The following is a 22,106-nucleotide window of genomic DNA, read 5'->3' on the forward strand; positions in this document are numbered from 1 at the left end:
ACATGTAATTGGATGGAGCAAGGGCGTTTAAAGGGGGAGCTTAATGTATTGTACTGAAAATCTATAAAAATAGGAATAAAAGCAGCACAAATCGATATGACCTTGGGCCAAATTTTTATCCAGCTTCTGCGACGGAGGTGAGGATGAGCAGCTCTTTTCCATAAGAGGGTGCCATTTCATCAGCCGGTTTCACTTAAACTAACCAGAAAAACTCACAATTATAATTTTTTTTCACATAGAAAAAAACTCATTGGGACTAAAAGTGTGCGACCAGTTCGACTCAATATGAATTTACAACAAATCAATATTTATTTCATGTCTGCTGAGACTAAATTAAGTTTAAAACTGAACGATTTTAGGTATTGTTTTTGATTTTGTTATGTTATAAATCTGAATTTAAATGTACTTTTACATCATAAACTCATTTATGGGAGTTTATGATGTAAAAGGCCCACTTTATTCCAAAACCCCTAAATAAAATTCAACAAAATCAGTTTCCTAAAGAAGTCAAAAAAGTATTAAATTCACATTTCACAATTATTTAACACATATTACTTTGCTCTTTGTACGGTGTCCTTGAGTGGCAGAAAGGCGCCTTTGAAATAAAATGTATTATTATTATTATTATATTTTGTTTATGATCACCTAATCCTAGTAAAAACATACATATATATTTAATTGAGTCAGAAGAAAAATAAAAAAGGCTAAATAAAAATAAAAAAAGTCAGAAAAAAGAAATAAAAAGTAAAGGGGGAAAAGAGAAAGAAAATATGACAAAATGGAAAAGAAAGAGAAAGAAAAGGAATTAAGATAAAAAAGGAAAATGACAAAAGAAAAGAAAAAGAGAAATAAAAAGGAAAAAAGACAAAAAATTGACATAAGAAAAAAGAAACCGAAGAAACAAAAGTAAAAAAGGCAAAAAAGAAAAAGGAAAATAAGAAAAATATTAAAATCCTATATGAATGAATGTTGCAATAAACCCTTTTTCTTAATCTGAAATGTATTTGATTCATAAATAAACTGATCTCCAAGTCAGTGAAACAATCGGCAAGCATAACAAATATTAAACTTATTCAAGTGAATAAGCAAGCAGTGCAAGGCTTGCAAAGGCTGAGAAATTCACATAATTACACGACACACACAGAAAACTGCAGACTGTTTGAGAGCATTTAACATTTCAGTAGAGCGGCCTGCCTTATCAGTCAACCAATAAATCCAATTTATGAGTTTGGATGAACTTGAGTGCAGTTTTAGTCTAAAAGCGAGCTGCACCAGAAGGGGCTGACAGCATAAATTTGAGAGCCTTCGCTGCACAAAACCTCACAGGTCCTTACATAATCAAACTTCCCCAAGTCAGATGAAATATTTTATTACAGGTTGAACACCAGCAAACAATAAAGTCATGATTTTTTAAAACATATTCCAAAAATTCACACAAATATATCTGCATGGTGATGAAACTGATTTAAAGCAAGTTGGTTCATTTGCAAATGAAGGTGGCTTGAATCCATTTACACCTACAGCAAACAAATAAATTACTTACTGCACTGCAAAAACACAAAATCCTACCAAGTAATTTTGGTCTATTTTTTATCTTAAAACACAAAGAGTGAGACAAAACCTGACTTACAAGTAACTTTTCAGCAAGATAGAGGAGCTTGTTTTAAACTAATAATTCTTTAATATTGATTAAAAAATGCTACTTTCATTCACAGATGATTTCACTTATAAGAATTTTTTTTCCCATGTTATGAGTGAATCAATATTAAGGAATTATTGGCCTTAAACAAGCTCTCATATCTTGCTGAAATGTTACTTGCAAGTTAGTTTTGTCTTATTTTAAGCGTGCTAAGATATTACTAGATAAGTAATACTTGGTATTTTGTATTTTTTACAGTGGTCATGAATAAAGAAAGGGAATTATGAAAATAAAATGCATTCCTATGACTTTGAACAAGTTAAACATTCCTGCTCCTGATTGCAATCAATGTTTCTGTTTCTGATTAGAGAACAAAGCCGCAAAGAAAACATGTTTAATTAGGTGGATTAAAATAAACTTCAAGCCAAAAAAACAAAAACTTACTGCAATGGATGTAGCATTTTTGCTGACATATTGTTAATTATTAATAGCGTTGTTTCTGTAACTCAAAGCTCAGGACTGATCAGAAGTTTTCATAGTGATGCATGAAATAGGCCTGATCTCTCTTGTTCATCTTCTGACACGCTTTCTCCACGTTCTTGGTCAGTCCAGGCGGTCCGCAGCTGAACACACCGATTTTACCAACCTGCAGAAAAATAATAAAGGACTGTGAAGCTTCAAAAGTTAAATCTTGTTGTCCAGGCTTTGTCATCTGGGCGAGGATTTCCTTTGCAAACACACAGAATGCTGCAAAATATGGAAACATTGAATTTTATATTTTTATTTTCATTAAATAAAAAGAATATTTTATTTAATGAGGTTAAATAAAATGAATAGAATTTTATTTTATCAATAAAATATTTTTCTAATTTTATTTTAATAATACAAAAACAAAATATATATAGATATTTTATTTAATCTTGTCAAATAAAGATTAAGTAAAATCTTAAATTAATAAATGTAAAATATATTTTTTTTTCTTCTCACTTTTATTTACTATTTTAAATTATGTTGTGCGTCCTTTGGTGCAAAATGACTGAAAATAATTCTGATTCTATTCTATAATTATTACATTAATTTAGCATAAATGCAGCCTCATACTTTCTGATTTTAGTTAGAAATTAGTTCTGTGGTGGAAAATATGGTCAGATACTTTTTAAATCTGATGTTGAGTATTTTACCAGATTTTCCACTACAGTCCCCTCTTTTCATAAGACAATGTGTAATATTTTAAATTAATCCCATCAAATTTTATTTAACCTTCACAGTTTAGCTTTTTTAAACCTTCCTTCTGTCTTTTTCTTGTCAGAAACTTTTCTATTTCTAGCTTAAGAAGCAAAACAACTTGATAAACTTGACTGGCAGCCGATCAGAAAGATGAACATGACAGATAATTTCCTGACTTTTCCCGCTGTGGGACAATAAAAGCCTTTCTCTTCTATCTCCAAGTTATTTTAACTTGTGTTTTATAATAATAACTAAAAAACAAAAATATTTTTTAAATGTAAACTCTTTTTTTCCAGTTTTTTCTCCTCTTCCCTCTGAGGTCCCTTTAGCGCCCCCTGGCGGCCCTGCCCACTTTGAAAAACGCAGTGACATTGCGCTGACCTCAGGGTGAACTTCCTGCAAGGAGCTGAAGAAGGAGACGAAGGGCGGACGACCAAAGTGAGTGACGGAGCGCAGGCCGGTGAAGAGGCTGCGGTTCCACACCTTCTGAAAGTGGCGCTCACACACGTACTGCACGGAGGAAAGCAAAGTGGATTAAAGTTTTGGTAAAATAAACAAATAGATATCTGAAGTAGAAGTCATGGCTGATAAACTGAAACAAATCAAAATTTTATGTGATAATTCAGTTGAAATACAAAATATCTTTAAAAGAAGTATGCAAACCTTTGAACTCTAATGAGGCGTTCAAGTTACCTGGGAAGTGGGAACTCTGAGCTACTTTCTACTTAAAGGGGCAGTACGTGTTTTCCAGCCAGAAAGTGCAATTTTATAACATAATCAAGTTACTATGTTACCTTCAGTTGTTATAGATATGCCATAAAAAATTAAGAGACCACTTAAAATGATTAGTTTTACTTTTTAGAAGTACATGTTTGAATAAAATGAACATTGTTCTTTAATTCTATGAACTACTGACAACATGTCTCCGAAATTACAAGCAAGAATTTTGTATCTATTTGCAGAAAATGAGAAATGGTCAAAATAACAAAAAAGATGCAGTCCTTTCAGAGATCGAATATTGCAAAGAAAACAAATTCATATTCATTTAGAAACAACAATACTAATATTTTAACTGAGGAAGAGATCAGGAATCAATATTTGGTGGAATAACCAGGAGGTTTTCAACGGGGTTCAGTGCAGTGGGCTCTTAGTTTTTTCCAGAGCTGTATACATTTACTAAATGACTTAAAAAAAATTTCTTGATTAAACTTCTTGAAATTGGGCCTCTGTCTCTTTAAGAAACTCCTACTCTTTCTGTAACTCTGCCTTCAGGAAGTCATCACATCATGGCTCCTCCATGTATAATGAACTCAGCAGATGTGCAGTTCTACCAGGTGTTTGCTAATTGTTGCTGGCTAGTCTGAAGGAACCGAGTGGGGGAGGTCTGCTCTGTGAGGCAGAAGCTCTGACGCCTGGAAACTGAATCTCCAGAGGAGTTGCACTTCGAGGGCAGGGCTAGGTTCACCCAGGTGTTTTCCACAGCTGAATGGTTGCCATGGAGATTAAAGGATTCCTCCACTATGCATGGAAGAATCAAAGCAAAACTCCAGATATGTTTTTGATGCAGGAATAACATTAGAACATGACGTAAAGCTCAAAAAAGTGGATTTCACAATCCCTTTAAAACATTGAAATGTCAACAAGGCGAAACGCATTGTTGCTGTTACCAACGTAATTGTAAGCCGCTCCCACTAGCAAACAGTGCTTGTGTTGTGTTAACCTCACCAGCATGGTGGTGCGCAGGTCGAACTTCTCGGCCACCTGGGTGATGTACGTGTGGACGGAGACCAGCTCCTGAGTGTCCATTTCCTCCACCTCCCTGATGATGTCTGAGACCCACTCAAACTGGCGCTGCGTTCGGGTCACCCAGATGAAATAAACCTTCAGACGACAGATGTTACTGAGAGGGTTTACGGATAAAATTAAATATGAGTTACAGCAGTTTCAACACTTTCTAAGAAACATTTTATTTATTTTAACATTTTTTTAGAAGCACCACTAAAGATTTGTATAAAACTATGTAGCAAATATATTGGTAATTGCATAGTAATAGAAGTTAATTCTCTCAATGATTAATAAAGTTCAATTTTGTAAAGAACCCAGGAACAAACAGGAAGACATTTTAAATATCCAAAATAAAAACATAACAACCAAAAACAATATCTCAATACACTTAAAATAAGATTAAACTAACTTTTCAGCAAGATTTAGGTGCTTGTTTTAAGTCAATAATTTGAAAGTACTAGTTCACTTGCAGATGTTACAAACGTCTTGTTATAAGTTGAAAAATTTACTAGCGCCTATATCTTGCTGAAAATTTACTTGTATTATTTCCAGTGTACTGAGATATTTGAACTAAATATACGGACAACAAGACACCTGCAACCCAGCCCATAAGGCCCAGGGCCGTAACACTTGGTAAGATTTTGTGTTTTTGCAGTGTTTCCATTTTGAATAGAACTGAACAGAACTGCACAGTAAAAACGGAAAATCTTACCAAGTATATTTAGTTCAAATATCTCAGTACACTGGAAATAATACAAGTAAATTTTCAGCAAGATATAGGCGCTAGTAAATTTTCAACTTATAACAAGACGTTTGTAACATCTGCAAGTGAACTAGTACTTTCAAATTATTGACTTAAAACAAGCACATAAATCTTGCTGAAAAGTTAGTTTAATCTTATTTTAAGTGTATTGAGATATTGTTTTTGGTTGTTATGTTTTTATTTTGGATATTTAAAATGTCTTCCTGTTTGTTCCTGAGTTCTTTACAAAATTGAACTTTATTAATCATTGAGAGAATTAACTTCTATTACCATGCAATATATACCAATATATTATTTGAAAATGGTCAAAAGACAGTAATATTATAATTTATCGCAATAATTATTGGGACTTTTTTGTTGTTGTGGCAGGCCTAGTTGGTATGTTACAAAGGACAAACAGGCATATTCAATAAATTATAATATGTTCCAATAAGGCTAATTTAAATATTGACAACATTTAACTTTCTCTATAATTTTTTTTTTCCTTTTATTGGTCTGATATCATATTCTATGTTAAGTGTCATGTTTAAAATCTGAGGTTTCTTCTTCTCCAGAGGTGCCATTAAAGATGGCGGGTGGTTGTTTTCATTTTAAGGCAAACCTTTTTACACAGAATCTTGGACTTGATGGAGGACTTGAACACCAGGTCCTTGAGGATGGAGGTGAACGGTGTGACGCCGATTCCTCCTCCCACTAGAACAGACACCTCAAAGTCGTTCCACTCCTGATGGCCTTCGCCGAACGGTCCATCCAAGTAGAGCTTCAAATTAAAGAAAATCCTTTCATTACTGTCACAAAGGGCCAAAAACCATTAAAACAGGTGAGAAGGCAGTAAAGAGGCGTACTTTTGGATAGGAACCAAACTCCAGGAGGCTCTCCTCGGTGTACAGCTCTCTGAGCCGACTGGTCCAGGGACCCACGGCCCTGATGTGCAGGCTCAGGTTCTCCTCATGAGGGGCTGAAGTCAGAGTGAATGGGTGGTATTCGTCTGTGCCCAGCACCAAGCAGGCGACCCGAACCCACTGGCCTGAACGGTACACGAAGCCCGGGGGACGCTTGAACTCCAGATGTGTCACGCCTTCGGGAAGGACAACCGAGAGAAGCATTACATAGAGTGTAGATAAGAGATAAGAATGAGAAATTAGTTTATTTTAAACGGGACCTATTATGTAAAATTCACAACTTTCTAAATAAAAAACAGTTTTTTGGCAGGTTAATGTTTTTTTGATGTCTGGAAAATGATCGGTTTCAAAAACCTCCCAATTGTTACGTCACATTCTAGGGTCACTGCGCCGTTACCTAGCAACGCCAGCAGAGTTCTACACGTTACCTAGCAACCCAAGCTGAGCCCCAGCATGTTTTACCGCTGTATATGCGGTACAATAACTGCTGATTGTAGACGTATCATCCAGAAACCACTTGTTTTTCAAAGATGTACTGTTGTATAATTGTGCATCTTTTTGCAGTCGTCTTCACCTGCGAGTGTAAATGTTGAGTTTGAGGAGCATGGCCAGCAGCAGCTTATTTTCATTTAAAGTGACAAGAGGCCTTAAAACAAACTATTCTGAAAGGAGCTCAAAATACACTGCAAAACAAAAATATCTTACAAAATATTTTTTGTTAAATTTTTTTAGTGCAAATAAGAAAACTAAAACTAACTTACAAATAATTTTGCAGCAAAACATATAGCAATTTGTTTCAAGTCTATAATTCCTTAATATTGTTAATAATTAAGAACTAGTTCCACTGGCAGATTTTTTCACTTAAAACATGGGAAATGTCTGGTTACAAGTGACAAAATCTAGTACTTTTTTTAAAATCAATATTAAGGGATTATTGATTTAAAACAATATCTTTTGTCTTGCTGAAAAATTTGCACTAAAAAGTAAACAAAACTACTTGGTAAGATTTTGTATATTTGTAGTGTAGGCAGAACTAACCAGAATAAAATCTAAATTTTCTAAGAATGATTTTGTGCAAAAAAATAAATAAATGTAGCGAACATGTTCTTTATTGCCCTAATAGGTCACCTTTAAAGACGATAAATTAAGAATACCACCTGAAGGCAGCAGCTCTGCTCTGAGAACAGGGATCTCCAACTTTTTCCTGCTCAGGCTGATCAGTTTGTCCAGCAGGAAGAGCAGGCTGGGCGGAATCAGGTAGACGTGGAAACGAGGCTCCTGGAGCAGAGCGTAGCTGCCGTGTATGACCGTCTGATAGACACACACACAGGTATCAGACAATCATAACTGCCTCCCCATCAGGGATGTGAGCTCAGAAAGTGCTTACCAGAATGTACACAACAACGTAGAGGTAATGAGTGATCCAAAACCCACGAAAACTGATGCGACGAAAGTAGTGGGAGGCAAAAACGTACATGAATGCAAAGGCAAAGAGAAGCAGGACGCCGGTGATTCCTACAAAGAAGCAGAAGGGAAAAAATGACACAAAAAGCTTTGACAAAGATCTAAACTTTAAAATCGGATTAAAAGTCTACCTGGAACTGTCTGAAAGAACCACCAGTACCACTTAGGAGGGATTTCAGACCTAAAATGGAAAAATAACACAGTGAATTACAGCAAACCCTCGTTTTTCGCGGGGGTTGCGTTCCGAAAAGAACCCGTGATAGGCAAAAACCGTGAAGTAGTTACCTTACCTTTATTTTTTTACAATTATTATACAGCATAATTATATACTCTACATTGAAACCAAAGAACCAAGCCTGTTTTCAGGCCGAAGCATTTTTTTAAACAAATATAACGCTTTCTTACAAATAACTACAGTAAAATAATCATTTTAATCATCAATACGAAGTACAGTAGGAGAAATTGTGACTCGCGTATTTCACTGTTCCTCTGACTGTGACGCTGCGGCCTGACTCTGCTCTCTAGTGGCTTTTTCTTCTGAAGCCTGTGGTGCAGGTGTGTTATCGAGAGAAGAACATAGTTATCGGTAGTTGTTGTCGCTCTTTTTTCTTCTGGGCAAAAATATTTGCCAAAATTCGCAAAGCTGTATATTTAAATACCGTAACGTTATTGGCACACAGGTAGAGAAGAAGCGCGGAGACTGTTTAGCCAATCAGGACGCAGAACACAATGCACTGTGAAAAAAAAACTGCACAAAAAACTCTGTGAAGCAGCGAGGCCTTGAAAGGTGAAACGCGTTATAGTGAGGGTTCACTGTACTTAAATCAGTGTTTTATTTTTTCAAAATGGGGCTGTAGCACTGTGGTGTGCCACCAGGAGGCGCTACGAAGGCCTGAGAAAGTTGGAGGGAATATGTAAAAAAAATTATTATAAATGTATATTTTTTTACCTATATATTATGGTCACTGGAAATATTTTTCTCAGAATTCTGCTTTAATTTCAGAATTTTGACTTTTCTCAGAATTCTAATTTTAATCTCAGAATTCTGGCTTCTTGGAATTCTAACATTTTTTCAGAAATCTGACTTTAATCTCAGAATTTCAACTTGAATCTCTGAATTCTAACTTTTTTCTTAGTATTATGAGGTCAGAATTGCGACTTTAATTCTCTGAAATCAAAAGTTAGAATTTGGAAATTGAAGTCAGAATTTTGCGAATTTTTTCCAGTGTCCCTAATCCTCCTGCATACAGTTTTTCTATCACTACTATAAAATATAAGTTAAAATAATTTATTAAAATGTTATGTGCTGTGCTCATCGTCCTGATGGCTTATTGTCAAATTTATCAAGCTGCTCTGCACCCCAAGCTAGCATAGCAACGCAAAATGGAAAAGTTTTTGTCAAGAAAAAAACTTAAAGGACCCTTAGAAAACTCACAGCCAATTAAAATGAGAAGGTATGATGCAGCATTTATGGTAAAAGAATTTAACAGTGAGAAAAAAAAACATTGTAAAATGGGCTTGCTAAAGGGGAAGCTAATGCTAATCTAAGACATCTCCAAATCTCTCAATGAAATGTGTAATCTTACCCATTGTTGACAATGACGTTTGGGAACAGGCAGGAAAGGATGCTGAGGTCGCTGATGGAAAACATGTAGATGTTGACCACATGGCCCAAACTGTGAGCAACTGCAACACAAAAACCAGTGACAAAACATATGAAAAGAGCAACAACACAATGACACAAAAACCAGCAATACATGAACATCCACTGATTCACATTTTCACTGGGAAACTAAGGAAGGCTGTTTAGTCAAGAAATAATAATTAAACAGTGACTGGTCCTCGCTTCTTAGCTCAAAGTCTTATCCTGGTTAAGAGAAAAGACTTTAAACCTCTTTTGTCATGCCAGATGTCATGCAAGAAAGCCATCTTGTCTCATTTTAAAACAAAAAAGATTAAGTACGCCCTTGAAGGATAAACGACTAAGCCCTAGAAAACATTGGCATATTTGATTCAATGATGTTACAGGAGGAACACACCGCAGTGATGAATAAAACCCCGTTTAAGAACTTAATGATGCTGTTTTCAGCACAAAGAGCTTGAAATAAATGCAGCTCTCTAGTCTAATTGAACAGCATTATTTGGGGAAGTGAATGCTCAGTAAATTGCAAAACTTTAAAGATAAATGTTTAGTGTTTTATGCAGAAAAACTTGCAAGACCATCTTAGAGGATGTAGGTAAAACATGGTATATCTGTGTTTTTGCATCTTTTTTTTAACATGTTATGTCGATCTGTATGAAAATTTGGCTAGCTGACATGTTTAAGTGAAAAAGAATAAACTGAACAATTACAGTGTGAAAAACAATTTCAATTCAGACAAAAAACAAATCTATATCAGCCGGTCAGGCTTTTTAAAGGTGAATTTTCCAGGCACATAGTTACCATTTGTAGCACAATCAAGCAACTATGTTACCTTCAGCTGTTATAAAAAATTATATGTATATCAAACATAACTTGTAGAAATTTGACTTTCCAATATAATGCCTTAAAATTGGGCCTCTGTCTCTTTAAGAGGCTCCTGCTGTTTCCAAAACTCCACCTTCAGCTACAGTTGGGTGATATTTTATCACAATATTTTGTGGCATTATTATACAATAAACTATTTATAACTGAATTTTTAGGGGGGGAAAGTAGTTCTACTTAAACATATTTTTACTCAAGTAAAAGTAAAAAAGCATTTGGTAAAAATGACTTCAGATGGATCATAATATAAAGTTAAATGGAAATTTTGATATTTTAAAGATCAAAATGAAAATACTTCATATATATCTATAGATATATCTATAGATATATCTATACAGTATATCTATATGTACATATATATATATATATATATGGTGTTGGTAGGGATCTCAGGCCTGAACCCCCTCAGCCAAATTATCAACAAGACTGGCTACGGATACCGACTCAAAGATGGGGCCAATATCAGTCACCTTCTCTACATGGATGACATCAAGCTGTATGCCAAGAGTGAGCGAGACATCGACTCACTGATCCACACCACCAGGATCTACAGCACGGACATTGGGATGTCATTCGGACTAGAGAAGTGTGGTCGGCTGATCACAAAGAGGGGGAAGGTCATCCGCACAGAAGGGGTCTCACTCCCAGAAGGAACAATAGCAGACATAGAGGACAGTTACAAGTACCTAGGTATACCACAAGCAAATGGCAACCTCGATGAGGTCACAAGGAAAGGAGCCACAGCTAAATACCTCCAACGAATAAGGCAAGTCCTGAGAAGCCAGCTCAATGGCAAGAACAAAATCCGTGCGATAAACAGCTATGCCCTCTCAGTAATCAGATACCCTGCTGGAATAATTAGCTGGCCAAAGGAGAAGATAAAAGCCACTGATATTAAGACTAGAAAACTACTAACAATGCATGGAGGGTTCCATCCCAAATCCAGCACCCTGAGACTGTACACGAGCCGCAAGGAAGGAGGCAGAGGACTAGTGAGTGTGAGAACCACAGTCCAGGACGAAACAACTAAGATCCATAAATACATCAGGGACAAAGCCTCAACAGACAATGTGCTCAGTGAATGTCTCAGACAACAGGGACCGGAGGTTGAGGTGCCAGAGATACCATCATGGGAGGACAAGCCCCTACATGGGATGTACCACCAGCAAATAACCCAAGTGGCTGATATCAGTAAATCCTACCAATGGCTGGAAAAAGCTGGACTCAAGGACAGCACAGAGGCCCTCATCCTGGCCGCCCAGGAACAGGCCCTAAACACCAGAGCAATAGAGGCCCAGATATACCACACCAGACAAGACCCAAGGTGTAGGTTGTGCAAGGAGGCCCCTGAGACAGTCCAGCACATAACAGCAGGGTGCAAGATACTGGCAGGGAAAGCGTACATGGAACGACATAACCAAGTTGCAGGCATAGTGTACAGAAACATCTGTGCAGAATATGGACTGGAAACCCCGAGATCAAAGTGGGAAACACCCCCAAAGGTGACGGAGAACGCCAGAGCTAAGATCCTGTGGGACTTCCAGATCCAGACAGACAAAATGGTAATGGCGAACCAACCAGACATTGTCGTAGTGGATAAACAACAGAGGAAAGCCGTTGTGGTAGATGTAGCAATACCAAGCGACTGCAACATCAGGAAAAAGGAGCACGAGAAACTAGAGAAATACCAGGGCCTCAGGGAGGAACTGGAGAGGGCCTGGAAGGTGAAGACCACAGTGGTGCCTGTGGTCATCGGGGCCCTCGGGGCAGTCACCCCCAAACTGGACCAATGGCTACAACAGATCCCAGGAACAACATCAGACATCTCAGTCCAGAAATGTGCAGTCCTTGGCACAGCCAAGATACTGCGCAGGACCCTCAAGCTCCCAGGCCTCTGGTAGAGGACCCGAGCTCAGAGGATAAGAATATATATATATAAAAATTCCCTTCTCACCCACCGCGGGTGGTTCTTATCCTCTGAGCTCTGAGTTATACATATATATATATATATATATATATATATATATATATATATATATATATATATATATATATATATATATATATCACAACTATGAAATAATAAGATCAGGCAAAAAAACATTTCCAAATAATTTTGTTTTCAATACAACATTTATGAAACTTTAGCAAAAACAGCAGTTGATTTTTTGGGGGGTTAAAACATTTTTGTTCTTCATTCAGTGAAGTTACTGAAGGATAGAGAACCCAGACATTTTACTCAACTAAGACAGCACAGTAAAAATATTCCTAAAAGTAATTTCTTTCCAAAAAGTTACTCAATTAAATGTAATTGATTAGATGTAACTTGTTACTACCTGACTGATAATAACCTTACTCCGTTTTTTATCTAAAGTCCTCCAGACTGACCTGAGAGGACGATGGCCGTCATGGCCATGATACGGTGCAAGTCGATGGCAGCGTCGAAGGGGATGTAGCGGTTCAGGAAGGTTTCTCTCAACAGCGTGATGAGGTTTCGACACACGGTGAGGAGGATGTAGGGATACAGGAAGGAGATTCCAGCCGCTGTGCCGCGAGCGACTATGATGCCCATCACTGTGGATTCAGGCACACCGGTGGCTTCAGCCTGAGAACTGTAGACTGAACACAGGATCTCAGTCAACCATTTAATTCAAGGTTTTGTACATGTCTTTATGAGGTGATATTTGAGAAATTTTATGTTTTCCACTCACAGTAGCATCTCTCAGTGATTACACCAGCTGTGATACCAAACACGACGATGAAACAAACGATGTGGCGGCGGTAGTTCTCGATGAAACGTTTGAACTGCTGGACTTTCTGCTGCACAGGGTTTCTGATGTACTGCTCACGTTTCGGCTTCACGTAAACAGTTGGGGCTTTAACGCTTAACCTGCAAGTAAACAAATCAGTAACATGTTTTTTTTAGTGATTATCCAAGTTTATACTGGCTTACTGTCTGTGTGGGAAGAGATTTCTGATTGTGAATAACACAAAAAACAGATTGTAATGCTGTTTCACCGCTTTCTCATTTTACAAAATTGACCAAACATGTTTGCTTAAAGTGAACTTTTAACGATGACCTATTAAGGTTCCTAGAACAGGTGAGGATAAGTCTATGGGCAATACATCATTTTTTGCACAAAATATTTCTTAAATAATGAGATTTTAGTCTGATTAGCTCTGGCTAGGTCAAGCTCCTTTCTGGATGAGCTGTTTTAGGGCCTTTTGTCACTTTGAATTAAAAAACCCAACTACTTCTGTCCCGTAACTCAACGTTTACACTCACACGTGGCTGCAAACAGATCTACAATTATTCAACTGTACATCTTTGAAAAGCAGTAGAGCCTCCGGCACAACCTACAAGAATGCACCAAATGTTTTCTGGATGGTAAGTCAACAAGACACTTGTCTTTTCTAGCAGCCATTGTACAGTGAATACAGCGGTAAAACCAGCTGACCAAACATGCTGGAGCTCTTCTTGGGTTGCTAATTGATAGGCGGAGCCCTGCTGGGGTTGCTAGGTGACGGGCGGTGCCTGCAGATTTGTGACATTACATTTGGGAGGTTTTTGAAATGGTTAACTTTTCAGACAACAAATAACATTAAGTTAATGCCAAAAGATGGCTGTTTTTTTTATTGTAAGCATTTGTGTTATTTTTAGAAGCGGTAGTGACCTAAATGAAGTACATGAAAACATAAAAAATACATAATAATAGTACTAATGTGATCAATACAAACAAACTCTAATGTGCATTTACTGAATACCTTAAAAACTGAGACGTCACGCAACTTTCAGAGTGAAATGCAGCAACCAATGACATGAAAGATAACCAGAAGCGTCGATTGGCTAAGAAAATCATGCTACTTTCTTGATATTGATAATAAAAAAAAGGTACTAATTTCACTGGCAGATTATTTAACTTATACAATACATTTTCCCCATGTTGTAATTGAAATAATCTCCAGTGATACTAGTACTTTTTAATCACTATTAAGAGATTATTGACTTAACACAAGTTCCTATGTGTTGCTGAAATGTTATTTGTAAGTTAGTTTTATCTTATTTCAAGTGTATGAAGATTTGAACTAGAAATTAGACAAAAGTACTTGGTAAGATTTTGTGTTTTTGCAGTGCATGAAACTGAAATCCGAAAACTGACTTACTTTTTCCGTCTTCGTAGCTCCACTCCATCTGATTTACTACTGCTGTAATAAAAATAAAATAAAACCTGTTAGCAGCTTATGAGCTTTCTTATTTATATCTAGTAGTCAGTTGTATTTGTGTAATGTATACTTCCTGTATCAATAAATAACGGTTTGTCCTACTTTCTTACCCGTTTGCTGGAAGGATGAAGGACACTCTCTGGTCTCGACTCAGGCGTTTCTTCCCCTGATTCTCCATCCCTGGAAAGACAGAAATGGATTTGATAAGGACAAAAGACAATTGAAGGGACCTTTTTACACGTTTTTACACTTCCATTTGGGTTTTTACTGCTTCTAAAAACACTTTTAAAGAACCACCCAGCCATTTATTGGCATTAAGTTAATGTTTTTTGATGTCTAGAAAATGAGCCGTTTCAAAAACCTCAAGAATGTAACGTCATGAATCAGCAGGCACTGACCCTTCACCTAGTAACCTCAGAGAAGTCCAGCCCGTTACCTAGCAACCTCAACCAGACCAGGCCGTCACCTAGCAACCAAAGCTGAGTTCCAGTTTGAGGTAAGCATTTATCGTGTTGTTTATTAATGATTGTGATAAATTTCTCATTATAATAAGAATTTTGATTTATTGTTGTCACAATAAATTCCACTTAGTGATTTTTAAAACCTCCCAAAACTCTCTGTATTGTTGGGAGTGTTAATTTTACTTTTTCTCCACTGTTATTTCAATTAAAGTATAATTCAATTTGAAAATATGTGTGCAGTCTAGTGATACAAATCACACTTTTTTATGTGACTAGTGTCATAAAGAAGCATATTACAAATAGAATGGAGTAGTATTTGTGTTTGTTGTGTTATGATTGATGTGTAATGCAGTCAGAACCATAAAGTTAACGAAAAAAGCAGAAATTAATAGTTCTTATTGTCACTTCAATAGTACCACTAAATATTGTGATGAAGGTTTACGTCTATATCGCCCACCTCTAGCTCCAGCATGTTTAGTCAGCTGGTTTCCAGGGGGCGTGGCCAGCAGCAGCTCATTAGAATTTAAAATGACAAGAGCTTATTCTAAAAGGAACTCAAAATAGGCTGAATTGACTAAAATTGTATTATCTAAGAGTGATTTTGTCCAAATAATGTGATGAATATGTTTTGTATCGTCCTTAGACTTATCCTAATCTATATTAGGAAGCACAACAGGTCACCTTTAAACCAAACTTTCTCAAACCTTTGACATTGAGTTGCGCGAACTGCAGCTCCCTCTCATGGTCCTTCAGGAGCCAGTGAAAGTCCCTCCATGAGATTTTCTCCTTGTCATCAAACCCTGCCGCCTGCATCATGGCCTTGATGCCGTCCTCTGCCTGTGTCTTTGACAGAACGCCGTTGGAGATTTCAATGAAAGACCTGCAATTGATCAAAAGGGTAAGGACAAAACAGCCGAGTAAACACTGTTCAGCCATGAAAAAGATGAAGAGGAGATCTGCTGAAACCTGAGCATCCTGGCGAATTCCTCCTTCGATAAGTAGCCAGTTCCACCAATGTCATTCATGGAGAACATGAGCTGGGATTTTTCCTCCGGAGACCCTGGAGTTATAAACATATTTCACTGCAGGTTCCTACAACTGAACAAATAGGTTCACCTCATTGTTCCCGGACCAGGAAGGGGAAGTCATCACCAAATTAACCTACCTTTGTAACAATTTATACATAATTTTACCTAATGTGGGTAAAAGATTAATTTTAGATGTTATTTGTGCAAATAGACCGATGTACAAAACTAGAATAAAGTGCATAATTTCCAGAGGCTTTTGCAAACTTTTGTTTGCATTCATCATGTCTCCAATTCAATAAATAGTTTGTTGATTATGTCATAAATTAAATAAAACGTAGCATTTTATTAATGTGTGTTTTTCTTAAATATAAAAAACAGATTGAAACCTACATTAATTTTTGTATATCCTAAATAATTATAATAATTTATTTAAGACTTCAAGAATTACTTTAAGAAGCTATTATTTTTTAAGTAATGGCGTTATTACTTAAATAATCGCCATTTTATGTCCACATCCCGTAATATCAATGTATTTTCAGATATTCATGTTTTTTTATTATTATTTGTGAAATGCATAAAAACAGTCTGAAAACATGTTTTTTTTTTCTTGTTTTCTTGTGTCTTGGAATAGCTTAAAAATAACCAACAATTAATTCTTAACTTTCACAGACTGTAGAAAGCCAGAAATTCAGCTAAAACTTCATCTAAGATGCAAAATATACTTGTTACCACTGCTTTTACCTTTCATAAAGATGACTATGACATCAAGAAACTCCTGAAAGGAGAGGTAGCCGTTCCCGTCTTTATCAGCCAGCGTGAACATGGAGTCCACAAATAAAGAGTCCGGTTTCAGTCCGAGCGCCTCAGCAAACTCTGACGCTGTCAGCTCACACTGCAGAACCTCTCTGGCTCGCTTACTGGAGATGCCGCTCATGTCTCCAGCATCACACTTCTCTATTTCCAGAACCTGAGCATCAAAAGGACAGCAATGTTATTATTATTATTATTAGTTATTATTATTAGGGCTGAAATGATTAACTGGATTAATCAGATTCATTGTTGTCACTCAGATTAATTGCAATGACTCGATTAATCGTTAACTAGAGTATAAAGACCCAAAAAAGGTCATTTGCTCAAAGAACAACAAACTCAAAGCAGCAAAAAAGCCAAAAATAAGTGGATAACTGAAAAATCTGCAGAATGTGCCATTTTGTTATACAATTAATCAATTAATCTTAAGAATAATTGCTTGCTAAAGTAACTGTTAGTTGAAGCCCTAGTTATTATTCGTCATCATAGTGTAATATCTCCAACATTTCTAATATTGGGATAAAGAAGGCTTAAGTGGTTAAATGAAAAATCTACAGTATGTTACATTTTGTTACTCGGTTAATCGATTAATCGTCAGAAAAATCAATCACTAAAATAATAATCAGTTAAACCCTTAGGCATTATTTGTCAATATTGGAGATAGTGTAATATCGCCAACATTTCTAATATTGGGATTAAAACAGCGTAAGTGGTAAAGAAAAAATCTGCAACATGTGCCATTTTGTTATCTGATTAATTGCCAGAATAATTGATTAATAACTAAGGCTTTTACTAACGATTGTTTTAGTATTTGTCATCATAGTGTAATATCTCCAATGTTTCTAATATTGCATAAAAACAGCTTTAGTGGTTAAATGAAAAATCTGCAAAATGTGTCTTTTTGTTCTTTGATTAATCGATTAATCATCAAATAATCACTTACTACAGTTACAGTTAGTTAAAGCCCTAGTTATTATTTGTCATCACAGTAAAATATCTCCAACGTCAGCTGAGGTTCAGCTCAGATCTCGTCACATCAGAGGTCAAGCCAACAATTAGTTCCTTCGGCCTGAGGTTTGGCCTCAAACATGACTTGACATTTTGTGGGCGAACTTAAAGCTGCTCCTGCTGCAACAGAGCAGCATGTGAGGTAAATATCCAGGGGCTGATTGTACCTTGGAGAAAGCATGGCGAATGAAAGTTTCCACAATCTTAGCCCTCTGCTCTTTGGTCAGCGCCTCCTGCAGCAGCTCTCTCTCCCTCATCTCCTTCACTCTAATCTCCTGCCTCATGTCTTCCAGCTCCAGGCGCAAGTGGCTGACAAACTCTGAACGTTTGCTCTCATCATCAAAAAACAGCACCTGCATGTGCGCACACACACAGAGAGCACAAAAGATAAAAGTGATGGAGATCAGGTATAGATGCAGAGTCATGCTTAGATCAGGGATTAAGCTGGCAGCAACACTAAAGCAAAGATAACTTTACTTTGTTAGACATAAATCTGTCTGCACAAGGTTAAACTGGACCGTGGCGTTTTAAATCGGTCGTCAGCAACTTACCAGGTCGTACTCTTTTGGCACTTTGAGCAGGAGAGATTTATGGTGATGACTGCTGGAAAGAAAGATGTTCAGGTGGTTCTGGTTTCTCAGACTGAGGGAGCGGTGCGCGACCCCAGATCTGTCCAACACCTGCAGCCTCCTGTTTTCAATCTCCACACTAACTGGATGCAGCGGTTTTCTACGACCCTGCCACTCGTACGCTGCAGCCAAGAACCCAATAAAAAGATAAATACAGTAAGATACAGGGCAATTTAAATGATCAAGAAATACAAATTTCTTAAACTTTACTGAATTTTTAAGTTACAGCCACAAACGTCATTTTTTATCTTGGATTTTATGTCACAGACAAGATATCTGCAACTTGTGTCTCTAATATTTTCTAAATAATTTTGGCTAACAATTCAAAGGAACAAGTTAATGTTTTAGATACAGACATAATGACAAATTCAGGGATTTTAACCAGTTTTCAAATTCTTTCTGCAATATTTGCACTGAATTTCTACAAGAATGACAATAAATGTACCAATAATATTTCTTTACATCTCCTTTACTACTCATTAGTTTTGAATCTATGTGCTTTTCAAAACATATCTATCCTCTGTTTACCTTTAATTTAAACCCTAAAAATAGAAATAAAATGCTGTTTTAAAAAAGTTACAGGAAATTTCCTAGACTAGATAATTCAAATCCAGTTTCTATAGAATAATAAACTTATTGTCGAAAGAAATTCTTGTTTACTGTTGTTGATAGGGAAGAGGCTACCAATTATTTTATTAAAAATTGTCACATTCCGTAAAATTTTAATTTGGCCACTTAACCTTAATTTAAAAAATATTATAAATACATTAAAAGATGTAAAACACATAATTAAATTACTTTTTTAAATAAAAATGTAAATTTTTGCTTAAAATCTACAGCTAAAAAAAATCCTTTTAACATCAACATGTGAAAAGCTTAAATCTTACTACTTTATTTAACATTAGTAAAGCATAGAGTTAATCTTTTTTACTTTTTTAAATTAACTAATTAACAATTGAATAGCAAAAGTTGCTTAATTGGACAATTTTGAATGATTTTTTTACAGAATTTGAACCAGGTGAAGCTAAATCTAGACACTTCAGGAGTTCTGGGTTAAACATATTTACAGACAAAGAAGGTTTTTCATCTTAAATTGAACATTTATTGTTTGTACAGTTTTTAACAGTATCTGCTCTAGATGACGATTAATTGATTGATTTATTGATTAGTCACAATTAATCTGATTAATCAAGCACTAGTTGGGAACAACGTAAAGATGCGGAAGAAGCTTGACAACTTTAAGAATCTGAGTTTAATTATTTGTTTCTAATTTCACATCGGTTTATGTTTTGTATGCTCTTTTTGAGACGGACAAAAACGAACAAAATTGGATTCTTAATCACAAATAAATGACAAAACTCCACAGGTTTCATACCAGCGATTCCCAGAGTCGGCTCCTCTGTTGTATTTCCTGCTTTTCCTTTTCTCCTCTGAAACTTTTTGTACCTGTACTTCCGAAGACACGCCACCAGACAAGCCACCAGAAAACTCACTGAGAAGGCAAAAGTAATTAGTTTAACAGAAAGATTAACTGTTTCCTGCATGCAAACAGAGAGAGATTTCTACACTGACCAAGAGGGAAGAGACACATAACAATGATGGCGATGCCAAAGCCGGCGTGGCTTCCATCAAAGTAATCCAGTTTAGTGACGTTGGTGCACGGATGCAGCATCGATGCATCGAGCTGCGCAGGCTGAGGACAGGGGTCACCTGGAAGGCAAGATGGTTTTTCTATAAAAATACTTTTTAATTTAAAAAATTACAAAACAAAAGTGTTGAATCGTTACCCTCCGTCCATAAGAAAACGTTTTTTTGTAAATCAGTCTCCTCTGCGCTTGTGACTGCTATGAGAATATCCCGATATGTGAGACTGCGAATCGTCTGGATCTCCTCATTAGTAAACAAACTGAAGAAGTAAAAACACATTAATACACTGCAAAAATAGCTAATTTAATCTAAAATTAAGTATTTTTTGTCTAATTTATAGTGTAAATATCTAAATACACTTGAAATAAAATAAAACTAATTTACAAAAAACTTTTCAGCAAGATATAAGAGCTTGTTTTAAGTAAATAAATCCTTAATATTTATAAAAATTAAAGTACTACTACCACTGGCAGATTATTTCACTTATAAAAAGACATTATTCCATGTTATAAAGTAAAATAATCTGCCAATCTGGAACCAGTACTTTTTCACAAATATTAAGAAACTGTTGACTTCAAATCAATAATTTCTTAATATTGATAAGTGATAAAAAGTTTATCAATGTTAAGTTAATAATTCCTGAAAATGTGCCTGAAATGTTCAATACTTTCTAAATGTTGTGGGGAAAAATTAGTTTTTGAACCTAAAATTCAAATTGTTGTGAGCAAAATATTATAGGAAAAGCCTAAATATGTAATAAGCTAATATTTCTTTTTTTTGCAGTTTGTTTCAATAAACAATAAACATCCAAGTTCTAAAGGAAATTTCATTGCCTGATTATTTTTTGACTGGCCAGGCTTTTATGGGTTAAAGGAAACACCTAAGTCTTGCAGAAATTTTACTTTTAATTTTGTTTTGTTTAGTAAGACATTTCCACTAGAAAAATGCTTGGTCAGATTTTGTGTGTTTTTTAGAGACGGTGGTTTTATTAAAAGTATCTCCATTAGGGTGGAAAGTCTTCAGCGTTACCCGTTCTGCTTGTTCTCGAACCAGAAGCGGTCTCCGTTTCTGACGCGTTCAAACTGATCCAGGATTATGGCAGAGAAAACCGGACCGGGTCCGTCGGTGGACTCCAGCAAACCTCCAGGAAAGAGCTCCAGTTTCGAGATGTCTCCGCCGTACAGCTCCGCAACGTCGCGCAGCAGCTACAGGAGCAGAGTTAATGCATTTTATCTATTTTTTTGTCCATGAATTCATCTTGTCAGAGGCTGTAGGTGAGACCTGCGGGTTGCTGCTGCTGAGCTCAGGATTAATTTCTTCAAACATCTTTACAGGAGGCAGATCCAGAGCCTTTCTCGTCTCTGTGTAACTTTGCAGACCGAAGTCTCTCCCTCTCTGGATGGTCAAAGCCACCAGATCTGTGCGGCTGAACCTCAACGGTCCATACATGAAGTCTGTGGAAGTGGAAGCAGCGTTAGACGCGTAATGGATGTTTCAGCATCATCAGTTTAAAAACTCAGGAGGAAACTGAAAACCTCTGAGATCCTCCACAACAATGTGGTCTTCTTTTTCTGCAATCTGAGACGCCATGCCCATCAGAAGCTCATCAACATCGTGACTTGTCTTCATGTTGGCACTCTGAAGAAAACAAATATCTTAAAAGGTGACCTATCGTGCTTCATTTAACAAGTTAGGATTGGTCTATGAGCTACAAAACAGCATATTTTGGGGGTTGAGGTTTTTTTGCACAAAATCATTCTTAGATAGTGAGATTTTAGTCTGATCAGCTCTGCTTATTTTGAGCTGTCTTCAACCTTTACATTGAACATGAAAGTGGCTGCAAACAGGTGCACAGTTATATGCAAACAACTGTTTGTACATCTTTGAAAAGCAGAGGTGGAGCCTCCTGCACAAGCAACATGAATGCAGAAAATTGCTTCTGGATAGTTAAGTCAACAACAAAACACTTTTTTCCAGCAGCCATTGCACAGCAGC

At 36.4% G+C, this 22,106-nt stretch overlaps 1 protein-coding gene across 1 annotated transcript in view; it reads right to left on the reverse strand.

The window, feature by feature from the left end:
- Positions 1–1,748: 1,748 nt before the first annotated feature.
- The window catches only part of duox (dual oxidase), a 28,105-nt gene continuing 7,747 nt past the window's right edge, over positions 1,749–22,106 (reverse strand). Inside the window, exons 10-33 of the mRNA XM_028029166.1 lie at positions 21,647–21,749; positions 21,393–21,565; positions 21,141–21,316; positions 20,252–20,370; positions 20,037–20,174; positions 19,840–19,956; positions 18,387–18,586; positions 18,003–18,188; positions 16,759–16,984; positions 15,956–16,049; positions 15,694–15,869; positions 14,639–14,708; positions 14,469–14,510; positions 13,016–13,194; positions 12,693–12,923; positions 9,367–9,466; positions 7,912–7,961; positions 7,704–7,831; positions 7,474–7,627; positions 6,260–6,492; positions 6,016–6,174; positions 4,592–4,747; positions 3,248–3,376; positions 1,749–2,285 (exon numbers count right to left, since the gene is read on the reverse strand). Of these exons, the coding sequence (XP_027884967.1) occupies positions 2,163–2,285; positions 3,248–3,376; positions 4,592–4,747; positions 6,016–6,174; positions 6,260–6,492; positions 7,474–7,627; positions 7,704–7,831; positions 7,912–7,961; positions 9,367–9,466; positions 12,693–12,923; positions 13,016–13,194; positions 14,469–14,510; positions 14,639–14,708; positions 15,694–15,869; positions 15,956–16,049; positions 16,759–16,984; positions 18,003–18,188; positions 18,387–18,586; positions 19,840–19,956; positions 20,037–20,174; positions 20,252–20,370; positions 21,141–21,316; positions 21,393–21,565; positions 21,647–21,749 (3,462 nt within the window). The 3' untranslated portion in view covers positions 1,749–2,162. The remainder of the gene's footprint in view (positions 2,286–3,247; positions 3,377–4,591; positions 4,748–6,015; positions 6,175–6,259; positions 6,493–7,473; positions 7,628–7,703; positions 7,832–7,911; positions 7,962–9,366; positions 9,467–12,692; positions 12,924–13,015; positions 13,195–14,468; positions 14,511–14,638; positions 14,709–15,693; positions 15,870–15,955; positions 16,050–16,758; positions 16,985–18,002; positions 18,189–18,386; positions 18,587–19,839; positions 19,957–20,036; positions 20,175–20,251; positions 20,371–21,140; positions 21,317–21,392; positions 21,566–21,646; positions 21,750–22,106) is intronic.

Source organism: Xiphophorus couchianus, chromosome 2, assembly GCF_001444195.1.
Source record: "Xiphophorus couchianus chromosome 2, X_couchianus-1.0, whole genome shotgun sequence".
Lineage (NCBI taxonomy): Eukaryota > Metazoa > Chordata > Actinopteri > Cyprinodontiformes > Poeciliidae > Xiphophorus > Xiphophorus couchianus.